The 24,166-nt window shown below is 33.5% G+C and overlaps 2 protein-coding genes and 1 long non-coding RNA gene across 12 annotated transcripts in view; 1 reads left to right on the plus strand and 2 right to left on the minus strand.

Moving 5' to 3' along the window:
- LOC126732615 (protein DA1-related 1-like) overlaps nucleotides 1-23,941 on the minus strand; it is a 28,334-nt gene extending 4,393 nt beyond the window's left edge. Inside the window, exons 1-5 of one of the 5 annotated variants that reach the window (XM_050435561.1) lie at nucleotides 23,455-23,941; nucleotides 2,633-3,160; nucleotides 1,635-1,765; nucleotides 1,327-1,417; nucleotides 1-607 (exon numbers count right to left, since the gene is read on the minus strand). In XM_050435561.1, coding sequence (XP_050291518.1) covers nucleotides 1-607; nucleotides 1,327-1,417; nucleotides 1,635-1,724 — 788 coding nt within the window. In that variant the 5' untranslated portion in view covers nucleotides 1,725-1,765; nucleotides 2,633-3,160; nucleotides 23,455-23,941. Of the gene's footprint in view, nucleotides 608-1,326; nucleotides 1,418-1,634; nucleotides 1,766-2,383; nucleotides 2,406-2,450; nucleotides 2,561-2,632; nucleotides 3,469-23,454 lie in introns of those variants that run through there. The other 4 variants (XM_050435562.1, XM_050435565.1, XM_050435564.1 and 1 more) reach the window with 4 other exon arrangements.
- On the plus strand, nucleotides 190-20,859 carry LOC126732619 (uncharacterized). The gene is made up of 2 exons (XR_007659514.1): nucleotides 190-232; nucleotides 20,747-20,859. It is a non-coding gene; the product is annotated as an uncharacterized LOC126732619 (long non-coding RNA).
- On the minus strand, nucleotides 16,436-23,075 carry LOC126732616 (protein DA1-related 1-like). Of its 6 annotated transcripts, none has more exons than XM_050435571.1 (13): nucleotides 22,927-23,075; nucleotides 21,963-22,093; nucleotides 21,673-21,742; nucleotides 20,854-20,965; nucleotides 20,629-20,727; nucleotides 18,812-18,932; nucleotides 18,594-18,677; nucleotides 17,869-17,988; nucleotides 17,482-17,694; nucleotides 17,328-17,390; nucleotides 17,112-17,227; nucleotides 16,958-17,016; nucleotides 16,436-16,872 (listed from the first exon to the last, which is right to left on the minus strand). In XM_050435571.1, exons 2-13 carry the CDS (start codon nucleotides 22,050-22,052, stop codon nucleotides 16,547-16,549), a joined length of 1,473 nt encoding a protein of 490 aa, XP_050291528.1. In that variant the 5' UTR covers nucleotides 22,053-22,093; nucleotides 22,927-23,075; the 3' UTR covers nucleotides 16,436-16,546. The 6 variants fall into 6 exon arrangements, with proteins under 6 accessions (XP_050291528.1, XP_050291527.1, XP_050291526.1 ...); XM_050435570.1 differs by having other exon boundaries at nucleotides 20,806-20,965; XM_050435569.1 differs by having other exon boundaries at nucleotides 20,629-20,717; nucleotides 20,748-20,965.
- Nucleotides 23,942-24,166: the final 225 nt, after the last annotated feature.

A 24,166-nucleotide genomic window follows, 5' to 3' on the forward strand; every position in this document is an offset into this window, starting at 1 on the left:
CCGTATCGGGGAGGAGACTCCAAGAGACTTTCGTGAAGAGCTTTGGCAAGTTGTTCATCTTCCTCCGAAGGATAACTTTCTCGAATAGCCTTGGCAAGTTGTTCATCTTCCGCCAAAGGATAACTTTCTTGAAGAGCTTTGGCAAGTTGTTCATCTTCCTCCAAAGTATAACTTTCATGAAGAGCTTTGACAAGTTGTTCATCTTCCTCCAAAGGATAACTTTCTATGACAAGTTGTTCGTCTTCCTCCAAAGAATAACTTTCTTGAAGAGCTTTGGCAAGTTGTTCATATTGCTCCAAAGGATAACTTTCATGAAGAGCATTGACAAGTTGTTCATCTTCCTCCAAAGGATAACTTTCTATGACAAGTTGTTCGTCTTCCTCCAAAGGATAATTTTCTATGACAAGTTGTTCATCTTCCTCCAAAGGATAATTTTCTATGACAAGTTGTTCGTCTTCCTCCAAAGGATAACTTTCTTGAAGAGCTTTGGCAAGCTGTTCATCTTCCTCCAAAGGATAAATTTCTTGAAGAGCTTTGGCAAGTTGTTCATCTTCTACCAATTGAGCTTTAGAAACATGTTCATCTTCCTCTGATTGAGAGTCATCATCTAAGAAAAATAAGAAAATAATAGACAAGACTCCAGACCACCATTTATTTCCATACAAGTAACTTTTGCAGCAGAAAATAACACCTGAAATAGATTATCATCTAGTGGACCCTAACCAAATTTTGAGTTCTGTACCACAGTTTAAGCAGACCATCGACATTCATTATGGCTTTCAAGGAGCCATATGTGCATTCATTTATTCCCATTGAATGACTTCAGAAGCATTTGCACATTAGAAGAATCTGGACAGTATTATAAGTTAAGCAGTTAAACGTGAAGCCTGACATGAGGAGTGGGGAGAAAGAGAGGCTGGTGAGTTCAATTTATTTTTAACTTTTTATAAAAAAATAAAATAAAATAAAAAACAATAAAAATTACTCCTAGATTTTATAATTAAAATTCTTACAATTACTATTATCAGATGAAAATTTATAGAGATAACGAAACTTTACTTTCTAGTTTCTAGTCATTGATCAGCAAAGAACATTACAATTTAAGAAGAATGAACAGAACTCTCTGATATCAAATAAAGATCTTACACAAAGTCATATAGAAACAGCTCAAATGTACAAAGCAAAACCTACACTAAAATTATTATAATCCGTTTATTGTAAGGTAACTTAAATATTGAGTCATCAGTCTTATTAAATAGAAGTGAGAACCTTCCCAGGTCACGACTGAATGATGTTCAAGGTCAAGGCACACACCATGCAACTTACCAATCACGTTTTTCCCTTTTTGGTCTTGTTCGGAAAGTGACATTGCCGCAGCACACTCAAGATCTTCTTTCTCAATAACTGTCCATTCATCCTGCATCCAAGTTTGCCAATTAGCACTGGAGAATAATAGAAACAAACTAGCATATAGTATGAGAAAGAATGCTAAACTTCAGAATCTCCTCTTCATTAAGAGTTTTGTAATATGCACATTTTGTACTAAGAGTCAGCTACTGGTAGACAAAAAGCCACCTTAATCATATTATAAATGAGTAGGACCAACAAGAATAAAAAGCAGATATTGTCAGTACCACTGAACTACGAACCCCATCCCAAATTCTTTCGTCTGCATAGTTCCCATGATATTGGCCTCTATGGCTAGAACCTTTAAAATCCTTCATAATGCAGACTGCTATTCACTGATGGGTTGCCAAACTATTCCCTGCACCCAAGTTGTTCATTTGAATTAGAGACCATATTTCAGTTCGTGAAAGAAAACTATAGATACTTAAAACATCTCTAACAACATCAGATGACTCAGATGTTATGTGCAGAGTTCATCAATAAATGAACGAGCAACTACGCAGGTGAAAATACATAACATGCAACAAAGTTGAAGATAATGGCAATCTCAAAGCAAGAAACAACACAGAGATTGGAAAATATATACTGAACCACACCCTCCAGAATTAGTGTCCTTATATGGGACACACTCTCCAGAATTTTAGGCATTAATTTTATCGAGCAATTGGGAAATTAAGAAAGAGTTGAGATAAAATTTAAAGAAACTATAAAAATAATAAATAAATAAATAAAAACGATGTAAGAGAGAAATATTATACAGCTAGCCATTCTCAGAGAGTTCACTAGCATGTAATAAAAACCATAGCTAAAGTCTTCAAAATATCTAATAGATATCAAACAGACTAATAAACATAACTCTTTGTATGTATAAGCATGACGACTTAAGAATATATTAATCCAATATAAACAAATGACTTTATCCCTCATCAATCAAAAACTCAGAGCAAGTAATGAAAAAACACTCTGAATGACCCACAGGAGACATAAATTTGCCCACATCATTTCAATTCCTCAAATTTTCAATAAGATGTGAAATCAATGACCTTTGCCAGATACTAGCAAAATCCATATCTATGAAAATACCCTCCACCAACCACATCCAATTCATGATTAAAAAAACAAAAAATCAAAGCAAGTGGAATCTTGCAACTTGATATTTTCAAGCAATAATAATATAACAGGTAACAGTAAAATGAAGCCAGAGATAACACTTTCAGAATCGCACCTGAAAAAAGAGGCTTTAGAATCTGATGAATCCCAGATCACTTAAGATACGCAATACCCGTGAATGCATAGTCACCAAAGAAGAATTAATGGACACCATAGGATATTCCCCCTCATGCCCTTATTTGCCTTTAGCCCTGCCAAAAAAGCACTTGACCCTTTGCTAACAAAGTCATCACATAATCATTAAAAGAGGAAGGAAGACAAAACAGAAAAACTTTACTCATCCCAAAGGGAAAAAAATAAATAAATAAAAGATTAGTGTGACCTATAAAGTGTTTTGGAAACTACTTGGATCCTACACAAATACAGGCTAAAAGGGTAATAGGGAAAAAAGCCAAAAGTTGGAAACTTTGAAGAGGTTTCTGGGAACTTGATCAAACCGTTCAATCTTTCCTTCCTTAAAACCCCACCAAAAAGATGGAATCTTGTGGCCCCTTGTGGATTTTGTATTGAATTCTAAGTTCTAACACTTTCTTCTTTTGCTTGTGGGTCCTCTCCTCTACTCATTTCCCAGTACCCGCCCCACCTCACTAAACGTCGAAAACTCCCCATTGAAACTTTCTGGTTGACAAAAAAGGTGGCATAGGGGAGACAGGTTGTGAAACTGTGAAAGTTCATTTGGCCCGCCAGCCCAGCCAGACCATTTGTTCACCTAGCAATGGCAGTGTGCCACGTAGCTAAATCAAGAACACTGAACCACCACCTCTGCTTTTAAGTAGGTAATTGGGATAGAATTTTGATAATAGAAAAATTATGCTACAGTGATGATCCTGACTTTCCATATACTTCTCTCAAGGAAAATCTATGCCACCCTTCAAAACTTTATGATAGCTCTTCACCTGGAAACCGTTGAAGGGATGGGAACTCTTAAGTATATGATACCATCTTGCACTGATTGAGAAAAATCAAATGTGCATTTTGTATTAGTGAATGCAGTCTTAGTGCTGTGTGTGTGCAATAAGAAGGTATACTACACATATAATGCTCCATCAATGGCAAAATTTGCTATTCAGACTGATTTTAGAAATTTTTTTGGTGAATAGTATGCGAGTCAAATATTTTAGTTAGTTAAACTGTTTTCAAAAAAAAAAAAAATGGAACTCGAGTTTCAAAAAAAAATGAAACTCAAGTTTTTGAAACTCGAGTTCCAAGTTTTTTCACATAGAACTCGAGTTTAGGAAACTCGAGTTCTGTACAAATGGAACTCAAGTTTCTTAGACTCGAGTTCCATTTTTTTTCCTTTTTTTTTTTTGGGTCCATTTCAGACTTCATCTAAGAGTTGGAACTCGAGTTTCTTAAACTCGATTTTCAAAAACAGTCCAACTAACTAAAATGTTTCATCCGCATGCTACGTAGCAAAAAATTTTCTAAAAATCTACTATTTGGCAAATTTTGCCCTCAATCAATAGTTTACAAGTAATACAAATTATCTTGGACAGCCATTGACAGAGTTTTAGAACTCGATGATAAAGAACAATCATTGTGGTGCAGAGACCGTAAGTTGAAATTATATTTTATCTATCAGTTAATTTTTTTTTTAAATCATGCATCTAAATGTGTTACAAATCAAACTTTTTGTTACGGTTTTTCATTAGAAGTTTAAATAAAAGGGGAGTACATAAGGGTAGATAAGAAATCTTTGTTCCTAGACTATCTATTTTCTATTAAAGGCTTGAAAAATGGAGAAAATGAGAGGTAAGAAAACTCACTTCATGGATTGGTTTTTGGGGGTCATACTCGAACTATGGTTAAAAAATCGACTAGAGTTAATAAATTGGCAAAATCTAGACCTTAGATTTTGTCAACTTTGAATAATTATCAATTAAAATGGAGATGATCCAAACCCATCAAACTATACCTAAAGACACAACCAACCTTATTTTATCCATTTCATATTCACTGCTAGCTAATGTACTTCGGTGAAAATGGCCAAATACCACCATTTTCAGAAATTTGTAGCAATTAAGCACTGTTTCGGAACTAAATGGCAATCTACCACTTTTTATGTACTCGAGCTCACTAAACTCGAGTTCTTAACGGTACTTGAGTTTAGTAAACTCGAGTTCCTAGTTTCATTCCACCGTGGCGCTGCTGACCTGGAATTTGTGCAATTAAAAAAAATAATGTGGTACTCGAGCTTGGTAAACTCGAGTTCCTTATAACTTCTTTTTTTTTTTTATGATAATCGACAAATAAACATAAACATAAAAATAAGTAGTTTTTATGTTTTTATTTATTTAAATAGAAGCATTGTAAAATATAGAGATTTTAATTTCAAGATATGAATTTTTAGGCCACTCGTACCCCTTGTTCATTCATTTTTAACACACTCATCAATTTCTTACTTCTCGAAAGCGTTGTGGTCAAATTGGTTAAAATATTGGGGTTAAAATGAGAAATTAGAACAACATGTAAAAGAAAAATCTCACTCCATTTTTAGCCATGGGCACACCGAAAGAAGTTTAAGCTACATATTGTTACTTTATCAATCCTGTTTGGAATTACCGTATGGTTAAATGATTGATAAGTATTGCAGAAAGAGTGGACCACTCGGATATAAAGAAGAAATTAAGCTTTACCACATCTAGATATGTAAGTTCTTGACTTGCAGTGTTTCTAAAAGGAATGTGAAACATTTTTTTATGTATATCTAAATGTTTGGCTAATGATGTGAAAGTCGCTTTGGCAACTTTTTTTTCTTGGCGAGTTGTAGCACCCCATGTTTAGATATTGTTCATTGTTTTCTCATAAAACACCTCCTGAAATTATGTTCTCTAAATTTAAAAGCTAAATCTGTATGCTTTTTCATGTTTAAATTTCACAATAATTGAATCTGTTTTTCTGCATTGATAAAATTTGTTTCTATATTAATAAAATTTGCTCTCTACACATCATGTTTACTGTATATTCAAATTTGCTTACTGCATTCATAAAATATGTTTTCTACATTAATTAAAATTTTTCATTGTTTTCTCATAAAAATTGTTCACTGTTTTCTGTATAAACTATTTCTAACATTCTGCATAAAATTATTTTCTGTTCAGCATTATTTAAAAAATTGTTCACTCTGTTTTTAGCATAAATTATTCTCTATTCACTGCATAAATTGTTCACTGTTTTCTCATAAAACACCTAGTGAAATCGTGTTTTCTAAATTTAAAAGCCAAATTTGTATGCTTTTTCATGTTTAAATTTCACAATAATTGAATCTGTTTTTCTGCATTGATATAATTTGTTTCTATATTAATAAAATTTGCTCTCTGCACATCATGTTTACTGTATATTCAAATCTGCTTACTGCATTCATAAAATATGTTTTCTACATTAATTAAAATTGTTCACTGTTTTCTGCATAAACTATTTCTAACATTCTGCATAAAATTATATTCTGTTCAGCATTATTTAAAAAATTGTTTACTCTCTTTTCTGCATAAATTATTCTCTATTCACTGCATAAATTGTTCACTGTTTTCTCATAAAACACCTAGTGAAATCGTGTTTTCTAAATTTAAAAGCCAAATCTGAATGCTTTTTCATGTTTGAATTTCACAATAATTGAATCTATTTTTCTGCATTGATTAAATCCGTTTCTATATTAATAAAATTTGCTCTCTACACATCATGTTTACTGTATATTCAAATCTGCTTACTGCATTTATAAAATTTATTTTCTGCATTAATTAAAACTATTCATTGTTTTCTCATAAAAATTGTTCATTGTTTTTCTGCATAAACTATTTCTAGGATTTTGCATAAAATTATTTTCTGTTCAGCATTATTTAAAAAATTGTTCACTCTCTTTTCTACATAAATTATTTTCTGTTCACTATTTAAAAAATTATTCACTGTTTTCTCATAAAACACCTCTTGAAATTATGTTCTCTAAATTTAAAAGTCAAATCTGTATGCTTTTTCATGTTTAAATTTCACAATAATCGAATCTATTTTTCTGCATTGATAAAATATGTTTCTACATTAATAAAATTTGCTTTCTGCACATCATGTTTACTGTATATTCAAATTTGTTTACTGTATTCATAAAACTGTTTTTTGCATTAATTAAAATTTTTCATTATTTTCCCATAAAAATTGTTCACTATTTTATGCATAAACTGTGTTTAGCAATGTCACGGTTATTGCACTTAAATGGTTTTTGTGTTTTTTTAAATATGTAACCATATGAATAATGGACAAACTCCATGAAAGAAAAATGAATGATTCGTATAAATCACCTAATGGTAAATGCCTTGAATAAATCCAAAGAGTAACTAATAATCCTACTATACAGACAAAAGTAGTTATTATGCCTTTTTTGGACGAATCATATGGTCCTAAGGTTGTATGTAAACACGCCAATGCTAAAAACAATTTATGCAGAAAACAATGAACAATTTTTATGAGAAAACAGTGAATAGTTTTAATTAATGCAAAAAACAGATTTTATGAATGCAGTAAGCAAATTTGAATATACAATCTACATGATGTACAGAGAGAAAATTTTATTAATGTAGAAATAGATTTTATCAATTGAGAAAAATAGATTCGATTATTGTGAAATTTAAATATGAAAACGCATTCAGATTTGGTTTTTAAATTTAGAAAACACGATTTCACTAGGTGTTTTATGAGAAAACAGTGAACAATTTATGTAGTGAACAAAGAATAATTTATGTAGAAAACATAGTGAACAATTTTTTAATTAATGTTGAACAAAAAATAATTTTATGCAAAATGTTAGAAATAGTTTATGCAAAAAACAGTGAACAATTTTTATGAGAAAACAATGAACAATTTTAATTAATGCAGAAAACAGATTTTATGAATGCAGTAAGCAGATTTGAATATACTAGTAAACATGATATGCAGAGAGCAAATTTTATTAATGTAGAAACAGATTTTATCAATGCAGAAAAACAGATTCGATTATTGTGAAATTTAAACATGAAAAAGAATATAGATTTGGCTTTTAAAAGCATACAGATTTGGCTTTTAAATTTAGAGAACACAATTTCAGGAGGTGTTTTATGAGAAAACAGTGAACAATTTTTTAAAAGTGTAAATACACTTTTGGTCCCTACATTTTGGGTCGATTCTCGATTTGGTCCCTGATTTCATCCCTGCCGTCAACCTAGTAACAGAAAATGCTGAGGTGGCAAACGGAATGCACTGTGTACGTAGTAAATGCTGACGTGGCTATTAAAATTATATTAAAAATTTTGATTAGGCATTTTTTAAATGCCACGTCAGCATTTAAAATGCCACATCAACATATAAATTAATAAAAAAATAAAAACAAAAAAAAAATCAATTTCTTGATTTTAATTTAAACTGAAAAAATTAAAAACAAAAAAGCTTATTTTCTTATTTTCTTTTTATTATTTTTGAAAGAACAAGGGTAGGATGTTCTTCATGTTCTTCGAGTTGCCCAGAAATTAAAATAATCTAAGATTTTCTTCTCTTTTCTTATATTTTCTTAGCAAATAAACATGCACAAATTCATAAAAAATTCCCATCCTCCACCGAAACCTCCAACATGAAGAAATCATCAAACCAACATGAAAAAGCCAACCCAGATAAATCAACAAACCTCCAACCCAGAAAAATTATCAAACCCCGAAACCTCCAACCCAGAAAAATCATTAAACCTCCAACCCAGAAAAATCATCAAACCCCGAAACCTCCAACCTAGAAAATCATCAAACCCACATGAAAAAACCAAACCCAGAAATTTAAAACAAATCAACACCCACAGGGAAAAACAAACCCAGGTTAGAGAGAGAGTGATCTGATTGGTTCTTTTCCCCACTCTCTTAGCAGCCAAACACACAAAAAAAAAAAAAAATCATCATCTCCTTCAATTTCGTAACCCTTTACCAGACCCGATCTATGACCCACATGCCTCAACCTGGCGACGGAGCTCCGATGCGGTGACTCTGGTCTCGTGCGATGGAGGCGATGGAGGTGATGTACGTGCCGATCTACTTCGAGTGCTACGACATGCACGACGACATGAAGAGAGTCCCTAAGGAATTCATGAACTCAATCAGGAAGAACAAGGTAGGTTTCTGGGTAAATCGAAGAAAGAGTGTTGTTTTATTTGGCCATGGGTTTTTGGTTTGGAGCTTGGTGTCTTTTTCCATGGGTCTCTCGGTTTGGAGCAAAGGGTTGGAGTGGAGCAAATCAAAGAGAGAAACGGAGAGTGAGAGAATTCAAGGGGCAGAGAGAGATATTTGCGTTAGGTTTGTGAGTTTGGGTTTTTTTTTTTTTTTTATAATAAGCTTTTTTGTTTTTAATTTTTTCAGTTTAAATTAAAATCAAGAAATTGAATTTTTTTTTTATTAATTTATATGCTGATGTGGCATTTTAAATGCTAATGTGGCATTTAAAAAATGCCTAATCAAATTTTTTAATATTATTTTAATAGCCACGTCAGCATTTACTGTGCACACAGTGCATTCCGTTTGCCACCTCAGCATTTTCTGTTACTAGGTTGACGACAAGGACTAAAATAAAAATGATTTTTTGAAACAGGGACTGACCTAGGAGCTAAATCAATCTAGGGACCAAATCGAGAACTGGCCCAAAATGTAGGGACCAAAAGTGTATTTATGCCTTTTTTAAATAATGAATAGAAAATAATTTATGCAGAAAAGGGAGTGAACAATTTTTTAAATAATGTTAAACAGAAAATAATTTTATGCAAAATCCTAGAAATAGTTTATCCAGAAAATAGTGAACAATTTTTATGAGAAAACAATGAACAATTTTAATTAATGCAGAAAAAAAAAATTTATGAATGCAATAAGTAGATTTGAATATATAGTAAACATGATGTGCAAAGAGCAAATTTTATTAATGTAGAAACAGATTTTATCAATGTTGAAAAATAAATTCGACTATTGTGAAATTTAAACATGAAAAAGCATACTGATTTGGCTTTTAAATTTAGAGAACACAATTTCAGGAGGTATTTTATGAGGAAACAGTGAACAATATCTAAACATGGGGGTGCTACAACTTGCCAAGAAAAAAAGATGCCAAAGCGACTTTCACATCATCAGCCAAACATTTAGATATACATAAAAAAATGTTTCACATTCCTCTTAGAAACACTGCAAGTCAAGAACTTACATATCTAGATGTGGTAAAGCTTAAGTTCTTCTTTATATCCAAGTGGTCCACTCTTTCTGCAATACTTATCAATCATTTGACCATACGGTAATTTCGAACAGGATTGATAAAGTAACAATACGTAACTTAAACTTCTTTCGGTGTGCCCATGGCTAAAAACGGAGTGAGATTTTTCTTTTACATATTGTTCTAATTTCTCATTTTAATCCCAATATTTTAACCAATTTGACCATAACGCTTTCAAGAAGTAAGAAATTGATGAGTGTGTTAAAAATGAATGAACAAGGGGTATGAGTGGCCTAAAAATTCAAATTTTGAAATTAAAATCTCTATATTTTACAATGCTTCTATTTAAATAAATAAAAACATTAAAAAAAAAACTACTTATTTTTATGTTTATGTTTATTTGTTGATTATCCAAAAAAAAAAAAAAAGTTATAAGGAACTCGAGTTTACCAAGCTCGAGTTCCATAAAAAACAATAACAAGCACCACATTATTTACAAAGAACTCGAGCCCGGTATGCTCGAATTCCATATTACAAGGAACTCAAGTTTACCAAGCTCGAGTACCACTTTATTTTTTTTAATTACACAAATTCCAGGTCAGCAGTGCCACGGTGGAATGAAACTAGGAACTCAAGTTTACTAAACTCGAGTACTGTTTAGAACTCGAGTTTAGTGAGCTCAAGTACATAAAAAGTGGTAGATTCTCATTTAGTTCCGAAACAGTGCTTAACTGCTACAAATTTTTGAAAATGGTGGTATTTGGCCATTTTCACCAATGTACTTCACCACGATGCAATCACTAAAATGGTCTAGAATTACTGACTACAAAAGCCAACCAAATAACCAATACCAAGGTGTAGAACAATCTTTAAACCCATGAAAGAAGATTGAAATCTGTCCCAATTCCATACGAGTATAGGAAGCACGAAAACTTCATTTTGAAGTGCTGCAATCATGTTGTACCCCTTCTATGTCATGTTATAATATTTTAGAAATTACTCGTCTTATTGTGTCGCACTCGTACATGTGTTCATGCTTCCTAAACACCGAGTCACATTCACAGAGTCAAAATATCAAACACCTGGTGTGCAATGGCAAATAGACTATCAACCAACTACGCGGGCGCATTCTCTTACACATTCCAATCAAACTTTATTTCTAATACTCCCCCTTGGATGGCCACTTTCTAAGAATATGCCTTGTTAAAACTTACCAAAGAAAAACCTTGTGGGGAAAAAAAAAAATTGGCTAAGGAAAAAGAGTACAATATTCTTGTATAACTTCTAGTGCCTTAGAATTGCCTCGTTAAAACCTTGCAAAGGAAAACCCAGTGGGAAAAAACCTTAGCAAAGGAAAAAGATTACAATCAGCACATATCCAATTAACTGTTGTTTTGATCCATTTGGATAAAGTAATCCCAAATCAGTCGTCCCACGAAGATAACGTAAAATATGCTTAATTCCATTTCAATGTCTTCGAGTTGGTGTAGGACTATACCTTGCTAGTAAGTTAACTGCAAATGCTATAGCTGGTCTTGTGTAATTTGCAAGATACATCAAAGCACAAATTGCACTAAGATATGGTACTTTAGGACCAGGAGTTTCTTCATCATCTTCTTGTGGTCGAAACGGATCTTTCTTGACATCAAGTGACCGACCCACCATTGGAGTGCTCAAAGGATGAGCTTTATCCTTGTAAAATTGCTTCAAAATTGCTTCAGGACTTTTTTAAATATTGCTTTAAAGTGTGTCTAATTCTCATCAAGGGCAATATATTAAAAACCTCCATTGCAGAATCCGACTTTCTCGAATTCATGAGGTGCTCAATCATTATCGTATATGTTCTAGAATTTGGAATTGCCCCTTCATCAATCATCCTATAGAAAACCTCCACAGCTTCAGTGTCCTTAACACATTTGCACGTAAAGGCCCATAACAATGTTATAAGACTCAGTGCATATCCGCTTGCTTGAGAGCCTATACTCATCACAGACTCGAAGAACCAACTCAAGGTCTCCAATGGCAGCATACCATTGCATGAGATTCATAAAGCTAACACGAATGCTGCCAAACCTACCAGCATTTATGGCATCAATGAGGGGCTTTAAGTTGCACAGTCCGGCAAGACTTGGCAAGAACTGTGGCCAGGGCGTGGAGGGTGTTCTGGGTATGTGAGAAACGCGGAATTGTTTCAAGGGTTTCAACCAGGGACAGAGCAGAGTCTGCAGAAGGTGCAGACCAGAGCGCTTGAGTGACAACAAAGGAGTCAAGAAGGCGATCATTTAGGATAGGGGTGAAAGAGGTGGGACTAGGAGGGTTGGAACGAAGGCCAAGTCGAATGGAATCAATGAGTTTGGCACGGTACAGGTAATGGAAGATTTTGTTGGGAAATGGGTCTCGTGCATAGCAGCGAGTTTTCTGGGTTGCTAGGCTGTTGAGCAGGGTTGTCCCACCAAAGAGTTGCTTAAAATGCAATCTCATTACCGATTAGGTGAAGAGGATAACACTTAGAACTGTAGTCTATAGATGGTTCTGAGTATGCATTGTTGATTTGTGAAGTTGTTCTGACACTTAACACGGGTCTTAATGTCATGGTATCAGCCTTCCATTATAGACTTGACTCAGTCGCAGTGACAAAATATCAAACACCTAGCGTGCAATGGCAAATAGACCATCAACTATCAGGAGAAGGAAACACTCGTACCAAGTACCAAGGTTCTTGTAAGGTCCAAATGGTGGTGTGGTGCTAGACTGCTACGGCTCTTTACCCAAAATTGCCGCCAAAATAAAGACCGGGTCATGGTTTCAAAATGAGATGGGTGGGTCTCTGTACTTTGCACCGTCTGGGTTAAGCTCCAAGTTTCCTTATATAGTCGGGGCTAGTGGACTGCCAAGTATGGATCGGGTTAATCTATGTCTTAGGGCTTTTTTTTTTAATATAGTTTTAACTTATGGTATTTACTCTTAATGATAACTCTTTTATCATCAGATTAAGACACCAATCAGTTTTTGGTGTAGGCAAGAATTGAACCCTAGATCTCTTATACAACCATCAAAGATTTTACCAATTGAACTGACTAAAACCCATGACCGTCTTAGGCATGTTTTAATTATCGACTTTAAGAAACTTTTTTATGAAAACTTTAAAAAAATGGTCAAAAAAGTTACTAATGATTTACTAAGCTGTCACTTTTTTATTTTTCCGTAATTTTTTTTTAAAATGGCATATTAATAAAGAGAAATGTACAAAGGCATGGGTTATTAAAACCATTTAAGTATTTAATTACTTCATTTTATTTTATTTTAATATTATTATGAAGAGCCACACTTATATTGTTTCCTTTTTTTTCTTTTTTCTTTTTTTTTTGTGTAAGTTGGCCGGCAACCTAATTTGTTGCCTTTATTCTTGCAAATTTTTTTTTATTAAAAATTTGTTTTTTACCCCTGAACTTCTAAAAGTTCATTTTTTTTAATCTCAAAACTATTAAAAAGTTCATCATTCGTCCTTAAGCCATTAATTTTTTTATTTATTTATGTTCTTAAATTTTACTAAAAATTTGTTTTTCTTCCCTAAATTATTAAAAAAATTCTTTTTTCATCCATATTTTTGTCTCTAAACTATTGAAAATACTATTTACAAAGTTTTGGGAAAAAAAAAAAACTTTTATAGTTTAGGGATGAAAAATAACATTTTTGTAAAGTTTAGAAACCAAAATAGTGTTTTACCATTTTTTAAGAAAACTAATAAAGAAAATATATATGGTACGGTCATTAACCAAATCCCTCACAATTGTTGCTCTACTAAAAGTAGCTTATGGCAAAGTTGTAATTAGCATATTTGAAAAACACAAACAACATTATTTATCCATTTTACATTCACCGCTATCTTATTTACTTAACCACGATGCAAAGTGTGTAATGTAATACTCTTTATACCAATGAAGAAGATTGAAATGCATCCTAGTTCCATGTGAGCTATGAAATAATTCGTTTTTGACAAGTTATTATTGGTTTACACACCATGAACTATGCCAGGAAGCTACCTGTGTCTCAAGGTGGTGCACTACATTTGATATAACAACTTATTGAGAAAAAGGCTTTCAAAACAACTACTTTTCATAGTGAGATGTAACCACAGCAAAGCAACGTCCTAAACAAAAGAAAAATGCGTAATTGTGGTTTCATTGTTTCTATATATATATATACACACGTACGATGTAGTATTTGTAACATCCCATAATTTGATACCAATTAAATTATTATACGTTAAATTTTAATGGAGGCCTATAATTAAAATGGATTAAATAAATTTGGGCCTAACGTATTAAAAAGAAGATAAATTCTGTGGAATATGAAGCCCAAGTGAGGTGACAAAAGTACATATATGGGCCTTGAAAACCCTAGCCTTTTCCTCTTAGGTCACGTGTTTTTCTGATGGGATTTCTTTTTGCTTCAGCCGACAATTGAATTTCTGCCTTTCTCCACTGTGGCGTTGGTGGGAGTCTTCAGGTATGATTTTCTCATGCTCAAGATTTAAAAGTTTGTATGGTCAATAGCTTGCAATTGATTGGAACTAGACTATCATTATACTAATAGAAAAGGGTTTCCTATAATTGTATTATATTAGATAAAGACTTGGTCAATATGTCAAGCAGAGATACAGACTTGAAATTGAGCCAAATAGAGTAATAGGTGTGGACTTGGTCACCATGTTAAAGTGAAAAGAATGCTTATGTTATTGCATTTACACTAAGCCACAATTGTTGACGGGTTATTTTGCTTTCACACTAGTTCAACGTGTAATAGATTTTGGGTCCTTGGAGTGATTATTTCAATATTATAATAGCAATTGTTTACATAGCTGCACTGACCTAGTAGTTCTAAGTCCAACATTGAGGCTGAAAAACTAAGAATAATAAATAAATTTTGACAGTTTGCCATGCTACACATGCTACCTCAAGTATTGCCATGCTATTCCCTACTAAGCATGGTCCAAGCTTGATTGTTTACGTAGCTTTCACTTGGTTTATTATTATTATTATTATTATTATTATTATTATTATATATGTAATATTAAGGTCAGTATATGCCTAGCGGCATCAAGAGAGCATTCTAGCACTAGATTGATGGATTAAAGCAATCTCGCGTGGCCTTCAATGTTAAGTTGAATATATATAGTTATATATATAATGGTTAGAGTCAATGGACATCCAATGGCATTAAGAGGGAATGCTAAGCAACAAATTAAGATAATACGTGGCTTCCAATAGTAAATTTGATAGTTAAGTGAATGAATGGAGGATTTTGGATATATTAATATTGTTTAGGATAAAACCGTTTAAGTGTGAAAATAAATTTTGAAGTGGGAAATTGTGTATTGATGAACCTATTTTTGGTATTGCTAGGTTCTAATTCTACTGAATTGTTGTGATTCAAGGGAGGTTGATTTCCTTTATTTTTGCAACTAAGAGGTAAGTGGTGTTTACTAATTTTGGGGGTTTTCCCAAAACAGCGTTAATTATTAAACTATTTTATATGAAAGAATATGTTGATATTCTATATATAAATGAATATTTTACAAATGTTTGATGTGCACATTGGCTATTCGTTTTATGAAAAACTTGTGGGACAACCTAATTTTATTTAAACTTGTATGTGTGAATATGTCTCTATATTTTGAGAAGTATGAATGGATTATTTTGTGAGCATATTGAATTTGTTTTGAAAACCTATGGCAAGTCGTGATTAGAAGCTCAATATGATATTTAGTCCTTAGTTAGGGACAATCATGCTACAGCTAGTCCTTAGCAAGGGACGGTCCCAAAAGGGGACAATGCACATTTGATAGCTCCTTAGCAAGGGAGCATACTATTGAGGATCCAAAAGGAAGCTCCTTAGCAAGGGAGTGTACTTTTAGGTTCCAAAGGAGCCATCCTTGAGAAATGGGATGAAAGGAGGTTCCAGTCCCAAAAAGGGGACAGCACAACCCTGTCAACGGGGCGTAAACGTTGACCACGAGAAAAGCCTAGGGAATTGTTTATGTGATGGTATCAATATATATATTATGATGGCTCACAATATAAAGATATTATTTTCTTTTACATGAAATAGTTGGTGACAAAATATTGGTGAATTATAAGTTGTGAATCTGTTGAAAGAATTATTTATTTGAAAGGTTTGTTCCCACACCCCAATGTTAGTGAATTCCACTTATTGAGTTATCTCACCCCCCTTTATTTCCCATTACAGATACATTAGGTAGATTATTGGAGTAGAGATTCTTGGGAGACAGAAGTTACAAATTAATTTTTGTGGAACAAAGGATTTTATTATTATTTTATGGCATTAAACTTTGTATTGGAGAATTATTTTGAGGATGTTTTGTATTTGGTGAATTAGAACTCTGACTTTTGTAATCAGTTTCAAGGTTGCTAGTTTCTTTTATTTAATATTTTTATGGATTATTCAGATTAAATAGACTTTTATTGCCTATGATTTTGGGGCGTTACAGTATTATTATGAGGTCAAGGGTAGATTACAACAATTACACACAAACATTTCTATTGTTGATTTTTGTCTCCTAAATTCATAATAAGTTTTAGTTATATTCAACTAAGTATGATAAGCCCCAATTAAATTCAAACATATGACAATTAGTGCTATCTTGTCTAATGACAATTAAATTCAACGAAGGTGTTTGAATTTAATTACGAAACCTAAAATGCAACACTTAAAGACTGTACCTAAATTTTACTCGTAGGGAAAATACTACATATCAATAAGGAAAGTTTTTTGTCATTTGAATATGTTTAAGAGTAGTCTCCAGGCCATACTTGACCACTGCCTTGTTTCCTTTCCTGAATCCATCTCCATAAGCTGATGTTTCATCTGTCTCAATCTGGTGTTTGAAAAACTCACCAAGTTTCTTCTCAAACTCAGATCGTTTACCCTTTTTTGATGAAGAGGAAGAAGAGGGTGATAAAGAAGATGATGATGAAGCAACATCACTTCCAGATGCTGAAAGGATCTCAGACTCCATCCACATATGAGCTAAGACCTGGCAGATACCCTCTTCAACCTCTGGACTAAGATTGGGGTAACCTGTCAAACATCCTATTGGTAATTCTGGGCTTAACCATATCTAAAACACAAATAATGTCAATAGGAGAATGGTAAGAGGACAAACCTTTAAGCCTGAGCCACGCATGCATCATCTCATGAGCCAGGATTGACCCAGTCAACAACCTGTACATAGAGAAGTCTAGGGTCATATACAAAACTCTTGGCATATATTCATTTTACAACAAATGCATCTAAGGTGCAAACGAGAGAAGAAATACCTAGGAAGGCCATACAAAACAAGAATTGCTGTTACTTCACAACTACGGATCAACCTACGAGGCTCAGTTATCATGTCTATAAATTGGTTGTCCGCCATCCGTGGCCCCCTAGAGATCTGGTAACATAGTTGAACTAGTTATAGATGTTTGATCCAATATACAGATATCATTACAAGAAAAACGGCTGGAATTAAAGACTGGGGAAGCAGTTCCTACAGTGGTAACCGTCTGTTCCTCTGATAAACAAAGTCCTCTGGTCTCACGCATGTGATGGTGACCCTGCCACAATAAAAATAAATAAAGATCAACATTAAATGTAAACCAAAAGAAATGAAAATACACGCTGAAGTATGAAAATGTTAGCATTTACATTCTTTTCTCCATCCATGGCCACATTTAGTGCTTGTCTCTGAACCAAGAGCATTGGAATTTTCTGCTCCACTTTCATATGTAAACCTTCGTAGAAATTTTGTATTTCAATATAAAGAGGCTGGCATTCATTAGTATCCATAACTGCTGAGTCTAGACACTCTAGACAAAGCTTCCGACCATCATCAAGTAATAGATATTTCCTGTCCCTCGTCTGCATGGATTGGAAGGTTTTGCATCATGAATGATATAATGAAATTACTCTTAGGTGTTTCTGAAGCACGTTTTCCAGATGGTGGTAATGTTTACTTATATCATTTTACTTTCCTTAATGTTTTGTCACTTCCAAAGAAGAGAGAGAGAGGGATGATTTTTTTGCATTACTGACCTCCATTCTTTCACAGCTGCAACACAGAGGAGTTCTGTCATGTTCATGTGAGGGGCAGAACTGCTGCTTCCAGAAAGGACGTTCCCTACACTCAATAAGACCTGCTGAATTTTTTGGGATCTGCACAAAAATGACAAAATTTAGTGAAAAAATTCGAGGGAACCATATTTGATACAGGCCACAAAGAATCATTTTACCTAGATCATAGAAGTTATTCCGTAAAAAGCTTCTTACAAGCACTGTCAGACAATTTAGGATATACTGAAAAATCATCTACTAATTTGATATTTAAACACACTTGATAGAATATGAGGAACAACATACATATTGCTATGAAAATTTCACAATAAAAGCACCAAGGCACCATTCAGATTTCTCATATGTTTCTTATGAAATGGTTTAACTTCTATATAATCCTGCTTTTCTTCTAGATAATTGAATGTGGGGCCTAACAATTTACACAGATATTTTTATCAACAAAGAATGTATGATCCATCTCAAACAGCACCTTCAAAATTAGTTTCAGGAGATAATTTGATGAGATTATGAGAGTCATAATTAGGTTTACAGCAACCTGAAGTATTTGTTAACGAAAAATCAATATGCAAGCACATAATGTTTGATCATTAGAAAACAAAATTAAAAGAAAAAACAAAACATAGCTATCTTCTACAAATGTATACAAAATCAACTAGAGGAAATGACAAAACATAATATATACTTACAAAATTCTTGCAAACATCACATATTGGGGAATGCAGCTTCTTACGGCAGGATTTGTGAAAACGGTGCTTGCCTGACGTAGAAAACTGTCACAGAAAGGAGATATTTCAGTCAATAATACTCAATGAACCACCAAAATGAAAGGAAACTCAGTCAAAGATTCAAGGATTTCGTTATCCAATTCCAAACGTAAGTTTCAATTAACTCAAATAAGTCGTACCTCATGATCCTTAATGGGTAGATTGCAAGCATGACAACGAAAACATTCTGCATGCCAAATAGCATCCATGTGGCGCAAAATTTTCCCAGGGCTAATCTCAGTGTTGCAGCTTGCACAGATTCTACAAGAAATTTAATCCAACAAATAGGTCAGGTTTCATTTGCTCTATAAAATGCAGCAAATTCAGATAAAATGAAGAAGTCATTAAGTATCAAGAGGCATTGTCATGTCTGGTTGCTTCAGAAATGTATGCTTGAATTTTACAATATATCTGTCAGAATTATGATTAAGTGATTAAATTCCCCATTTTTTAACAGCTTATGATTTTGGGACAATCGGAAATTTATCATTGTATCAGAGCAATAAATCCTAAGTTAGATCCCTATCTTTACTCTACCAATCAGTACTTTATCAATATCAATGCAGTCTTCTCTTTCCTAGATAGGTTGCTTACTAAAATAAAATATTTGTACATTTCACATGCTTATGTTCTTTAGTTACTCCAACAGTACATGTTCATTCTTCTAATATCTCTCTTTGTCCATTTAATCTAAAACCAAATCATGGACCCATTACTGACTAACAAGCACCAGCGTAACTGTTGGCATCTCTAAAAACTTTGTATTGTTGGTCAATCTAGGGCTCCACAGCTCAACGCAAGATCACCATGTATCAACTCTGAAATAGTTTCTCTTGCAGCTTAGATGTTCGTGCCACCTTTAATTTATGTAATTTGGCAAGATAACCTGATGCAAAAAGTGTGAAGAAAATTATATGTTAATTTAGTCTTATTTAATTTTGGAAGTCAATTGTATTTTTATTGGCCAATTGAATTTATTTTAGGTCTTGTTAGTTAATTACGTTATTAGCATTTTTACTTAATTTCCTAGAGTTGAGGCAATTTTTCCAATTGTTTGGTACTAGCTCCAGCCAACCCTAGGTGCTTCTACATCAAATTTTATTTGGGTATCAAAGTTTGTTGTTACCTCTTATTACAATTCAAAGAAGTACTTCAAATTTAATTAAAAGTTGCATTGCTCATCAAAATTTGCATATTCTTAATGTGACCATGCATGGTAACATGGGAAAGAATAAAGCACCGAAAATCCAAAGAACAAATGCATCACATTGTCTCTCATTTTAGTATTCCTTCATGCTCTGCTCAGTGACAAGTCATTAGAAATAAATTAGATATCTAGAAACCTCCAACAGTCATTACAGACTCAAAAAGAGAAAAAAAAAAATCCAACCTTTATATCCCGCTCTCTCTCTTTCCCATAAATTATGCCAAGTAAAAATTGATTAGTGCAAGGTTTAGGGTTAGATTTGGCATTCTTTCCAGATGCTTATCAAATAATTTGCACGCTGTTAAACATTCAGAAAACTTGAAATTCATATGTGCTTGTATTAAGCAGGTTAACACAAGGAGGATCTCAACATGTTGACTATTGCTAAAATAAATGTTTAAACGTTAGCTAGGAAAGTACAAGCTGACAAACTTGATAATTGAATAAGTTTTTTGGCACACAAGATGAAGAAAGTAAAGGAAGAAAGGTACTAAGAAGAATGTTTATATGCCTCTAATTAGTTTTCTCAGGTCTGATTCAACAGGTAAGCTAGCCTCTAACCTATAGGAAAACAATCTCCACTCAAGTTGAAGCAATTAAATTTAACTTTTTAAAATTTGTATGATAGTCAGGATTAGAAAATTACTAATTAGCATATTGATAGTCATACACAACAGATGACATCATGACAAATATACCTTTATCCAGCTGGAAAGAAGAATAGATGTGGTTGAAATATATTTTCATTACCCGTATTGAGGAGGAGACTCCAATTGACTTTCGTGAATAGCTTTGGCAAGTAGTTCATCTTCCTCCGAAAAACAACTTTCTTGAATAGCCTTGGCAAGTAGAGAACTTTCTTGAAGAGCCTTGGCAAGTTGTTCATCTTCCGCAAAAGGATAACTTTCTTGAAGAGTTTTGGCAAGCTGTTCATCTTCCTCCAAAGGATAACTTTCTTGAAGAGTTTTGGCAAGCTGTTCATCTTCCTCCAAAGGATAACTTTCTTGAAGAGCTTTGGCAAGTTGTTCATCTTCTACCAATTGAGCTTTAGAAACATGTTCATCTTCCTCTGATTGAGAGTCATCATCTAAGAAAAATAAGAAAATAATAGACAAGACTCCAGACCACCATTTATTTCCATACAAATAACTTTTGCAGTGAAAAATAACACCTGAAATAGATTATCATCCAGTGGACCCTAACCAAAATTTGAGTTCTGTACCACAGTTTAAGCAGACCGTCCACATTCATTATGGCTTTCAAGGAGCCATATATGCATTCATTTATTCCCATTGAGTGACTTCAGAAGCATTTGCACATTAGAAGAATCTGGACAGTATTATATGTTAAGCAGTTAAATATGAAGCCTGACATGAGGAGTGGGGAGAAAGAGAGGGTGGTGAGTTCAATTTATTTTTAATTTTTTATAAAAAAACACTCGATAAAAATTACTCCTAGATTTTATAATTAAAATTCTTACAATTACTATTATCAGATGAAAATTTATAGAGATAACGAAACTTTACTTTCTAGTTTCTAGTCATTGATCAGCAAAGAACATTACAATTTAAGTAGAATGAACAGAACTCTCTGATATCAAATAAAGATCTTACACAAAGTCATATAGAAACAGTTCAAATGTACAAAGCAAAACCTACACTAAAATTATTATAATCTGTTTATTGTAAGGTAACTTAAATATTTGAGTCATCAGTCTTATTAAATAGAAGTGAGAACCTTCCCAGGTCACAACTGAATGATGTTCAAGGTCAAGGCACACACCATGCAACTTACCAATCACGTTTTTCCCTTTTTGGTCTTGTTCTGAAAGTGACATTGCCACAGCACACTCAAGATCTTCATCCTGCATCCAAGTTTGCCAATTAGCACTGGATAATAATAGAAACAAACTAGCATATAGTATGAGAAAGAATGCTAAACTTCAGAATCTCCTCTTCATTAAAAGTTTTTTTGTAATATGTACATTTTGTACTAAGAGTCAGCTACTGAGAGACAAAAGGTCTCCTTACTCTTATTATAAATGAGTAGGACCAACAAGAATAAAAAGCAGAAATTGTCAGTACCACTGAACTACGAGCCCCATCCCAAATTCTTTCGTCTGCATAGTTCCCATGATATTGGCCTCTATGGCTAGAACCTTTAAAATCCTTCATAATGCAGACTGCTATTCACTGATGGGTTGCCAAACTATTCCCTGCACCCAAGTTGTTCATTTGAATTAGAGACCATATTTCAGTTTGTGAAAGAAAACTATAGGTACTTAAAATATCTCTAACAACATCAGATGACTCATATGTTACTATGAGCGGAGTTCATCAATAAATGACCGAGCAACTATGCAGGTGAAAATACATAATATGCAACAAAGTTGAAGATAATGGCAATCTCAAAGCAAGAAACAACAGAGAGATTGGAAAACATATGCCGAACCACACCCTCCAGAATTTTAGGCATTAGTTTTATCAAGCAATTGGGAAATTTAGAAAGAGTTGAGATGAAATTTAAAGAAATTATAAAAATAATAAATACATAAAAACGATGTAAGAGAGAAATACTATACAACTAGTCATTCTCAGAGAGTTCACTAGCATGTAATAAAAACCATAGCTAAAGTCTTCAAAATATCTAATAGATATCAAAGAGACTAATAAGCCTAACTCTTTGCATGTATAAGCATGACGACTTAAGAATATATTAATCCAATATAAACAAATGACTTTATCCCTCATCAATCAAAAACTCAGAGCAAGTAATGAAAAAACACTCTGAATGACCCACAAGAGACATAAATTTGCCCTCATCATTTCAATTCCTCAAATTTTCAATAAGATGTGAAATCAATGACCTTTGCCAGATACTAGCAAAATCCATTTCTATGAAAATACCCTCCACCAACCATATCCAATTCATGATTAAAAAAACAAAAAATCAAAGCAAGTGGAATCTTGCAACTTGATATTTTCAGGCAATAATAATATAACAGGTAACAGTAAAATGAAGCCAGAGATAACACTTTCAGAATCGCACCTGAAAAAAGAGGCTTTAGAATCTGATGAATCCCAGATCACTTAAGATACCCAATACCCGTGAATGCATAGTCACCAAAGAAGAATTAATGGACACCATAGGATATTCCCCCTCATGCCCTTATTTGCCTTTAGCCCTGCAAAAAAAGGGCTTGACCCTTTGCTAACAAAGTCATCACATAATTATTAAAAAAGGAAGGAAGACAAAACAGAAAACTTTACTCATCCCAAAGGGAAAAAAAATAAATATATAAAAGATTAGTGTGGCCTATAAAGTGTTTTGGAAACTACTTGGATCCTACACAAATACAGGCTAAAAGGGTAATAGGGAAAAAAGCCAAAAGTTGGAAACTTTGAAGAGGTTTCTGGGAACTTGATCAAACCGTTCAATCTTACCTTCCTTAAAACCCCACCAAAAAGATGGAATCTTGTGGCCCCTTGTGGATTTTGTATTGAATTCTAAGTTCTAACACTTTCTTCTTTTGCTTGTGGGTCCTCTCCTCTACTCATTTCCCAGTACCCACCCCACCTCACTAAACGTCGAAAACCCCCCATTGAAACTTTCTGGTTGACAAAAAAGGTGGCATAAGGGGTGACAGGTTGTGAAACTGTGAGAGTTCATTTGGCCCGCCAGCCCAGCCAGACCATTTGTTCACCTAGCAATGGCAGTGTGCCACGTAGCTTAACCAAGAACACTGAACCACCACCTCTGCTTTTAAGTAGGTAATTGGGATAGAATTTTGATAATAGAAAAATTATGCTACAGTGATGATCCTGACTTTCCATATACTTCTCTCAAGGAAAATCTATGCCACCCTTCAAAACTTTATGATAGCTCTTCACCTGGAAACCTTGGTTCTGCAACGGAAACCATTGAAGGGATGGGAATTCTTAATTATAGGATACCATCTTGCACTGTGTAGAGAGGGAAAATTCCCTTCATACTACCAAATTCACGAAAGTACAGCCAACTACGAAATACCATGTAGTAGTCTACTAAGTTTTGTTATCACCGTTCAGAAATAAACAAAAATTTGCAAGTGTCATTGAATTAGGGACATAAAATGCATGCAAAAACCAATCATACGTCAGCGCATGTAAGCAATGACATAAGAAGTCCAATTAGGTGCTGACATATGTCATCTTAAAAGTCAAAACATTTGAACGAATCAAAATATGCAACGTGTCTTGAAGAAAAAGTCTTAAAGCTCCTCCACTCAAACTGTGACGCATGTCACCAA

Source organism: Quercus robur, chromosome 6 (genome assembly GCF_932294415.1).
Source record: "Quercus robur chromosome 6, dhQueRobu3.1, whole genome shotgun sequence".
NCBI lineage: Eukaryota > Viridiplantae > Streptophyta > Magnoliopsida > Fagales > Fagaceae > Quercus > Quercus robur.

Excerpts from the sequence above, each read along its gene's own strand:
- LOC126732616 (XM_050435566.1), bottom strand. The coding sequence starts at position 22,052 with ATGAAGGATTTTAAAGGTTCTAGCCATAGAGGCCAATATCATGGGAAC. Across the intron at positions 21,743-21,962 it reads ATGGGGCTCGTAGTTCAGTG|GATGAAGATCTTGAGTGTGC; the intron begins GTACTGACAATT and ends ACTTGGATGCAG. Across the intron at positions 16,873-16,957 it reads TGCGTGGCTCAGGCTTAAAG|GTTACCCCAATCTTAGTCCA; the intron begins GTTTGTCCTCTT and ends GATGTTTGACAG.